The following is an 8,011-nucleotide window of genomic DNA, read 5'->3' on the forward strand; positions in this document are numbered from 1 at the left end:
CGGTAGTGCGTGATGATGCCGCGCTGGCAAGTATCACTGTGTCATCTAGGGTTCCGGATTTTTGGACAAACTAACCGCGACTCTGGTTTGTTCAATTTGAAGCCGCAGTGGAAAGCCAAAAACTCAGCGATGCGGCCAAACAAAACCTGGTAGTTACTAAGCTCAACAAAACAGCTATTCAATAATTAAGTGATCTGTTATTGTTTCCACCAGAAACCAGAAAGTACCAGACCCTTAAAGATCGATTGCTTCAAGTTTTCGAGGAATCGGAAAGTAGGCAATTTCAAAAATTGCTTAGCGAGGTGGAGCTCGGTACTCAAAAACCGTCTCAGTTATTTCGGCGTATGAGAGAATTGGCTCGGGGAAAAATACCGGACTCCACATTGCAAATAATTTGGAATGGTCATCTTCCATCTGCTGTACAGGCTGTTTTAGCAGTAACCGAAGTGAAGGAGCTGGAGAAATTGGCTATAGTGGCTGACAACGTTACGGAGGCGTCCAGGCCCGTCGAAGTGGCAGAAGTGGAGTCACGCTCCACAAACAGCTCTACTAGGGACCTGACATCAATGATTCAGCAGTTGAGCATCGAGGTTGCGGAACTACGCCGTTCTCGACAACCGCAAAGAGGGCAGCGAGGTAGACGATTCCGACCGCCTAGGTCGAGAACTAAGGACTCCAGCTCTCCCTGTCGATATCAGGAAAGCCCAGACTATTAATAATTTCAAAAATCTCGTTAGGTCTCATTATCTACTCTATCCTAAGTATATGTTATTATAATGTATTTATGTGTATTTGTATGTATTTATATGTATTATATATAGATATATATTATGTATGTATTTTATTATGTTCAAACATTTATTTATCTTGCCTGCGCCAACGCCGATCTCCTGTTTGGTTTCCTTCCACCCAAAGGTTGACTGGAAGAGATTGCTTTAGCGATAAGTCCGCCTTTGTACCATCTATATCTGCTTTGTGTTGTTTTGTATGTTTTCTCTTATGGTGCAATAAAGAGTTTTATCTATCTATCTATATTCCTAGGGCTGTGCAATATCAATCGGAGTTAAACAAATATTTGCATAATTGTAAGAAAAATGATCAGACGATTATAGAGTGGACGGATAAGGCAGACGAGGCATTTAAGAAATGTAAGGAAAGCTTACAAAGCGCCGCTACAATATTTTACCCATTGCCCAATAGTAATTTAGCACTTATGGCAGACGCTTAAAACACTTGTGTTGGTGCCATCTTGCAGCAGCGTGTTAATAATGTCTGGCAACCTTTAGGCTATTTTTAAAAAAAAATTACACAAACAGAGACTAAGTATTCTACGTACGATAAGGAATTGTTAGCAATATTTATGGCCATCAAACATTTTAAAAGTTTATTGGAAGGTCGAATTTTAAGAATTTTTACGGACCATAAACCTCTTATCCGTATAACGCATTTTCAAAAATGAGCAGTGACAAGGAAAGTCCGAGGAGTATAAGGCAACTTTCTTATATTAGCGAATTTACTACAGACATAAAATATGTACGTATGCGGTCTGCTGAAAGCCGCTTTGCGACGATGAATGTAAGAGGAGGAATGAAGGATAAGATTGATGAAGTATGCCAGATGATGGATGTAAGACGTTTGGATGTGTTGTGCGTGAATGAAACGAAGCGGAAAGGATGCGACGCGACGCAGCACGGCCCTTACACAGCTTATTGGTCTGGAATTTCCAGTATCAGCCGAGGCTGTCAAGGGGTCGGTCTAATTCTCTCTGCACGAATGGCTGAATGTGTGAATGAGTATGAGTGTGTCAGCCTTCTTTGGATTAGGCTGAAAGTTGGAATCACTCGGATCTTCGTTCTAGGTGTTTATGCACCGTGGGATGTGAGTTCGAGGGGTACAACAACAGCAAAAAGCGAAAACGAGGAGTTCTGGAATAGTGTAAGAGAAGTATTGAAAGTTACCAAGCCAAATGAGAAGATTATTATGCTAGGTGATTTTAATGGATGGATGGGTGTAAAGCGTGATGGATATGAAAAGGTGCTTGGTGCGTTTGGTGACGAAAAGGTGAATGATAATGGAAGAAGTGTATTAGAAATTTGTCTAGAGTGGGATCTTTTTGTGTCGAACTCAATGTTTCAACATAAAGAGATCCACACCTACACAAGAGTGGAAAGTATTTTAAAAAGTATGATAGACTTTGTGATTGTAGATGAAAGATTGAAGAACAAAGTGCTGGATACCCGTGCATATCGCGGTGCTGGCATTGACTCAGACCATTTACTGGTGATATCCCGGTTAAGGGGTATCTTCAATCGCTGGCGGCACAGGGTAAGGGAGCAAACCAGCGCTTTGGAAAGAGTGAAAGTAGAAAATTTGCAAGATATGGATGTAGCTAAGAAGTATATTAATAGACTGAAGGATGAATTTGAAGATTTAGATGAGAGGAGCGATATTGAAGATGGATGGAAGGAATTTAAAGAAAGAATTGTGAAAGTAGCTGTTGAAGTGTGTGGTGTAAGTAGAAGAAGGAAAGGGAAAAATCACAAAAATGCGTGGATGAGTAAAGATGTGCAAGAACTTGTGCGATTAACCCTTAACTTGGCACGACCAAAAAATATGTCAGTTTTGACTGATTTTTGAAATACAGGATATTTATACTATTTTTAACTTGGGAAAAATAATAAAAAAAAATAGTTTTATGTAGTTTTTGAAAAATCATATGTATCTTTTTGGATACTATGCCAATTGCTTAAAGTAACTACATCTCTAAAATAGTGTATCTTTAAAGATACGTTGCTAGAATTTCTACCTACCATAAACTATATAAAAAATAAAACAATGTATTATTTTCTTCATCAATCAACATTTTAATCAGTCTTACTAAACGAGATCACAATTATTTCAGTTTGGACACTTGGCAATATTGCCATTAGATAATTTACTCAAACTTAAATTAAAATAGTTTACTTATTTATAACTAAATCAGCCTTCTAGATATATTGAGAATCAAAATCAACATTTCAACTGAACATTGACATAAAAAGAACGTAAAAAATGTTTAAAACAAAACAAAGACTAGTAAAACTTATAGAAATATTAATATAACATAATGTCACTAAAGTCTCCTCTTAGACCTATTAAAATTCAAAATCAACATTCATCTAAACATCCATATAAAAAAGTAAAAAACAAAATGTCAGACTAGGAACCCTTATGGAAAGATTCAAAACAATTTCGTTTGTCCATTAGGCACAATCTAACTTTGCATTTCTTACACAAAATTGTTGTTTGCCCTAATTTGCAAAAGCGACAACGTCCTTTTTTATCTACTGCCGGCCAATGACCGATACAATCATATCTGATGCTGTCGATTGGTAAAGGACCAGATGGAGTAACAATCTTTGGGCTTTTGAAATCTTCTGGCTTAATTTCATCTCTACCAGCAGCAGCCAAAGCAGCAGCAACATTAAGACGAAAACATTTAAGCTTTAACGCAGGCTTCTGATTCGATAACTTGTGGTCCCTTCTATATAGAAGCCAAGCATTATTAACGCAAATGTCAAGCATTTGGGAAAAAATTACTAAGTACCATCTGTGCCCTTTAAACTCTGTTCTATATAAAGCCACAAGCATGTCGGCTAAATCGACACCACCCATATGTACATTGTACTGTTTGACTATTTGTGGACATTTTACTTTGGATCTAGCTCTTATATGTTTATTATATCGAAGAACTTCATCAAGAGGATGAGCATCTACAAAAGAGCTTGCTAAATGTATAGCTTTGTTGTCAAACCATTTGACAATAACTACTTTTCGTTTGGTGCTGACGATCTGGCAAAAACTGCCTCTGCCATTTTTTTTCATGTATTTGTCGCTCTTCAGTAATTTCTGTGCACCTCTCAATCTATTAGATCGTAACGTTCCTAAGCTAAATACACCGTAATTGTCACGAAGATATGTAACTAGCTCTAAAGAACAAAAAAAGTTGTCAAAATAAAGGACTGAACAAGCTGGATTCTGAATTGATTTTGTCAATGCAATGACCACCTTAGCACCAAAGCCCATGGTACTTTCTGCGGATGTGAACTCATTGAACCGAAAAGTATCCTCTCCTCCATATATTATAAAGTCGTACACTAAGCCAGATACACCTGCCCTTACGAAAACTTTGTACCCCCATTTTTTTGGTTTTCCCTTCATATACTGGCGTCTGTTCCCTGCACGCGTGCCCTTATAAGGGACCATCATCTCATCTATACTATACTTGCCTTCTTGTTCAATAGACAAACAGTTTTTTCTTATTCGTTCTAGTAAGGGACGGATTTTATAGTAACGATCGCCATCGTCTTCATTATTGTTGGCAAAATGTAAAAATTTTCTAATTTTTTGAAATTTCTTGAGTGGCATTACATCCGCTACCTTAGAATATCTAGACTCTTTTGCCCAAAAATCGGTGTAAGCAGGCATCTTTACTACGCCCATCAAAATATTAATAGATATAAAATCTTTGATATCATTCTCAGATATATTTGGTGAAGACCCTGTCTTTTCAACGGCATATAGATTGGTTTGTTCCAAAATTATTTTTATTATATCTTCAGAGAAAAATTTATAAAAATAATCTATGGGTTCTTGAATTTTTTCTGGGGTAGTAAAATTAAAACTTGGTATATCAGCTCGAAAATCAATTTCCTTATCTCTTTTCCAATTGTACACAATCGGCTCATTCTTTTTCTTTTTTTGTTTGACAGTTTTGACAATTTCTGGGTTTCTTCGTTTTGACCTGAGAATCTTTGGTGCTACGCGGGGAGTAGGCTGCTGCTGCTGTATAGAACTTTGTGGCGTATCTGGTTCTAAAATATTAGGTTGGCACTCAATACTTTCTGCACATGCTTCCTGACTGTGGTTTTCAACCAACCCCCTTATATCAATCTCTGGACTTGAATTTTTATTATTATCGTCACTATCAGAAATATTTAAATCTAACAAAGAAGAGCATATTGATGGTGCTGGGGATGATTCTTCATCTGAAGGTTGTATGGAGATAATAGGCAAGTTGCGATTTTTTGTAAAAATAATTTTTTCTTCGTCTGAGGAATCGTCAAGATTCGAATCATCTGATGAAATATTGTGCTTTGGAACTAAAGCAAGAATTCGTTTGCTTCTAGAGCTTCCCTTGAACAAAAAAAAATCTTATCAGTATAATATATATCTCGGCAAAGTGTCCTAAAAGATACAAAAAAAAAAAACTATTGATCTTGTAGGCTTTTGGCAAAGTGTCCTAAAAGATACTGACAAAAAGATCTATTGATCTTGTAGGCTTCTGGCAATGTGTATTTAAAGATACAAACAAAAAATAACATTACTCTATAAGATACTTGGCAAAGTGTACAAAAAGATACACTCTCATTTACATGCTTGTAAGTGACGGGTTTCAACAGATTTCATAAGTATTTTGCGATAATATTATAACTTATGTAATAGACTTTCGAATATTTCATCTCGTTTCTTTTAAAATCAATGAAATACTAAAAAACACAAAAATAAATACCTGTTGTTTGGCGAGATCGACTTGTCGGTACGCCATCTTGAATCTCACTGGCCGCTCGGTAAAAAATGTCACGCTTTTTTCAATAGATGACGTTACCAGACACATTTCCTAGCTATTAATGCTAAATTGGCACCAATGGTGGCGCTACATTGCGTTGTACATTTTTATGAAGTAAACGTATCCGAAAAGATACCTTGTCAAGTTAAGGGTTAAAGAAGAAAGCATGGCTGTATTTGTTAGCAGCAAAGCTAACTTAAGAATGCAAAAGGTAATGGATGAAGATGTGAATGAAGCACGTAAGGAATATAAAAAAATGAAAGATTTGGTTAAAAAAGCTGTGATTAGAAAGAAAGAAGAGTATAAAGACGAATTTGATAAAAGGCTTTCAGAAGACTTTCAGTCAAATCTGAAAGTATTCTGGAAATCCGTAAGGTCAGCCCGAGGAAAAACTATAACCAGAGAGCTGACTAGGATCAGATGCCAGGATGGTAGCGTTGTGAAAGGAGAAGAATGTGTGCTAAAGATATGGAAGGACTATTTTGAGAGTTTATTTGAAAAAAAAGGGAGAAAATAAGAAAGAGTTCTGCTACAGTGAATTCGGGTAACTTTGGTCCTTTTCGGGGTAACATAGTCCCTCGTATTTTTCGTTATCTTCCGTTTCAAGTACTTTTATCATCATTTTTCTATCGTATTTCATATCAACAATTTAAATTTCAATATTAATTCATACTTTTTATCGATAATTTAATCAAAGTAATTACAAAAATAGTGTGGATTAATGTTACCCTGAGAGGCCAAAGTTACTCCAATTGACTGTATAGCGTAGAAAAAGAGAATGAGATGGAAGGCGAAATTAAAATGTTCGAAATTGTGGAAGCACTTAAGAGTATGAAAGCGGGTAAGGCTGCTGGGTATGATAGAGTGTCGGTCGAGATGTTAAAAGCAGGAAAAGGCGTCGTAGCTGGACAGTTGTACTGCCTTTTCAATTTGTGTTGGAGAAGCAGCCGAGTACCAAAAGATTGGTATAAGGCTGTTATCGTGCCACTTTACAAAGGAAAAGGGTCACAACTGGACTGCGAAAATTATCGTGGTATAAGCCTGCTTAGCGTCGTCGGCAAATTGTATGCTAAGGTATTGATTAATAGAGTCAGGAATGAAACTGATGACAAAATATGGGATGCTCAAGCGGGATTTCGAAAGGGAATGGGATGTACTGATCAGGTCTTTTCATTGCGGTGCATAGCCGAAAAGTTTTTGGCCAAGAGTCAAAAAGTCTATTGAACATTCGTGGATTTGGAAAAGGCCTATGACAGAGTTGAGAAGAATGAATTGTGGTCAGCACTTTCTGTGCATGGGGTGAGCAGTCTCTTAATACGAGCACTGAAATCCTTATATGAGGATTCGAGTGCTTGTGTCAGGATAAACGGAGCGCACACTGAGTGGTTTAAGATTGAGAAAGGCGTAAGGCAAGGATGTGTTGCGTCACCGTGGCTGTTTAACCTATTTATGGATAGTTGTTTGACAGATTTGAAAGAGTCTGAAAGTGGATTAAGGATGAATGAGTTACTCGTCAAATGTCTGCTCTATGCCGACGATCAGGTTATACTGGCGTCATCAGCGGAGGAGTTACAGGAGATGGTAAACTGTATGCATGAAGCTTTAAAAGAGAAAGGAATGAAAGTGAACGTAAGTAAAACTAAAACACTGGTTTTTGAAATGAAGAAAGAAATGACAGCATGTAATATTTTGATTGGAGGAGAAAAAGTTGAGCAAGTGAAAGAGTTTGTATATCTAGGATCAAAGTTTACATCAGATGGCAAGTGTGATAGTGATATTGAAAGGAGAGTGAACGCGGGGAACATGGTGAATGGAGCTTTGCATGCCTTTATGAGCAGTCAGAAACTATCCAAAAAGGCTCGACTGGCTGTGCATAGGGGCGTGTTGGTCCCGACATTAATGTATGGGAGTGAAAGTTGGGTATGGCAAAAGAAGCACGAAAGCATAATAAATGCAGTGGAAATGAGAGTGTTAAGGAGTATGTTGGGTGTGAAATTGAGTGACCGGATAAGGAACAGCGTGATAAGGGAATGTTGTGATGTGAAAGAAGATGTAGTTACAGGAATAGAAAAGGGTATGTTGAGATGGTTCGGTCATGTGGAGAGGATGAATGAAAACAGGTTGACTAAGCAGATATACATGGAGGGTGTGGAGGGAAAGGTCGGAGTGGGAAGACCAAGACGAACGTATCTTGATCAAATTAAGGACGTCCTGGTAAAGGGTCAGGTACTTTTGGTACCGGAAACCGCCGAGCTTGCATGAAGAGAGTTATGAATGTGGATGAAGCGAAGGGAATATGCAGAGATCGTGGCAAGTGGAAAGAGGTAGTCTCTGCCTACCCCTCCGGGAAAGAGGCGTGATTTTATGTATGTATGTATAAAATATGTTAGTGGAAATGACAAT

At 37.6% G+C, this 8,011-nt stretch overlaps 1 protein-coding gene across 1 annotated transcript; it reads right to left on the reverse strand.

Moving 5' to 3' along the window:
• Positions 1-3,198: 3,198 nt before the first annotated feature.
• LOC106137833 (piggyBac transposable element-derived protein 2-like) lies at positions 3,199-5,016 on the reverse strand. The gene has a single exon (XM_013338789.2). The coding sequence runs from the start codon at positions 4,480-4,482 to the stop codon at positions 3,199-3,201; it is 1,284 nt and encodes a 427-aa protein (XP_013194243.2). The 5' UTR covers positions 4,483-5,016.
• Between the last annotated feature and the right edge of the window lie 2,995 nt (positions 5,017-8,011).

The sequence above is a fragment of the Amyelois transitella genome, chromosome W (assembly GCF_032362555.1).
Source record: "Amyelois transitella isolate CPQ chromosome W, ilAmyTran1.1, whole genome shotgun sequence".
Classification (NCBI taxonomy): domain Eukaryota; kingdom Metazoa; phylum Arthropoda; class Insecta; order Lepidoptera; family Pyralidae; genus Amyelois; species Amyelois transitella.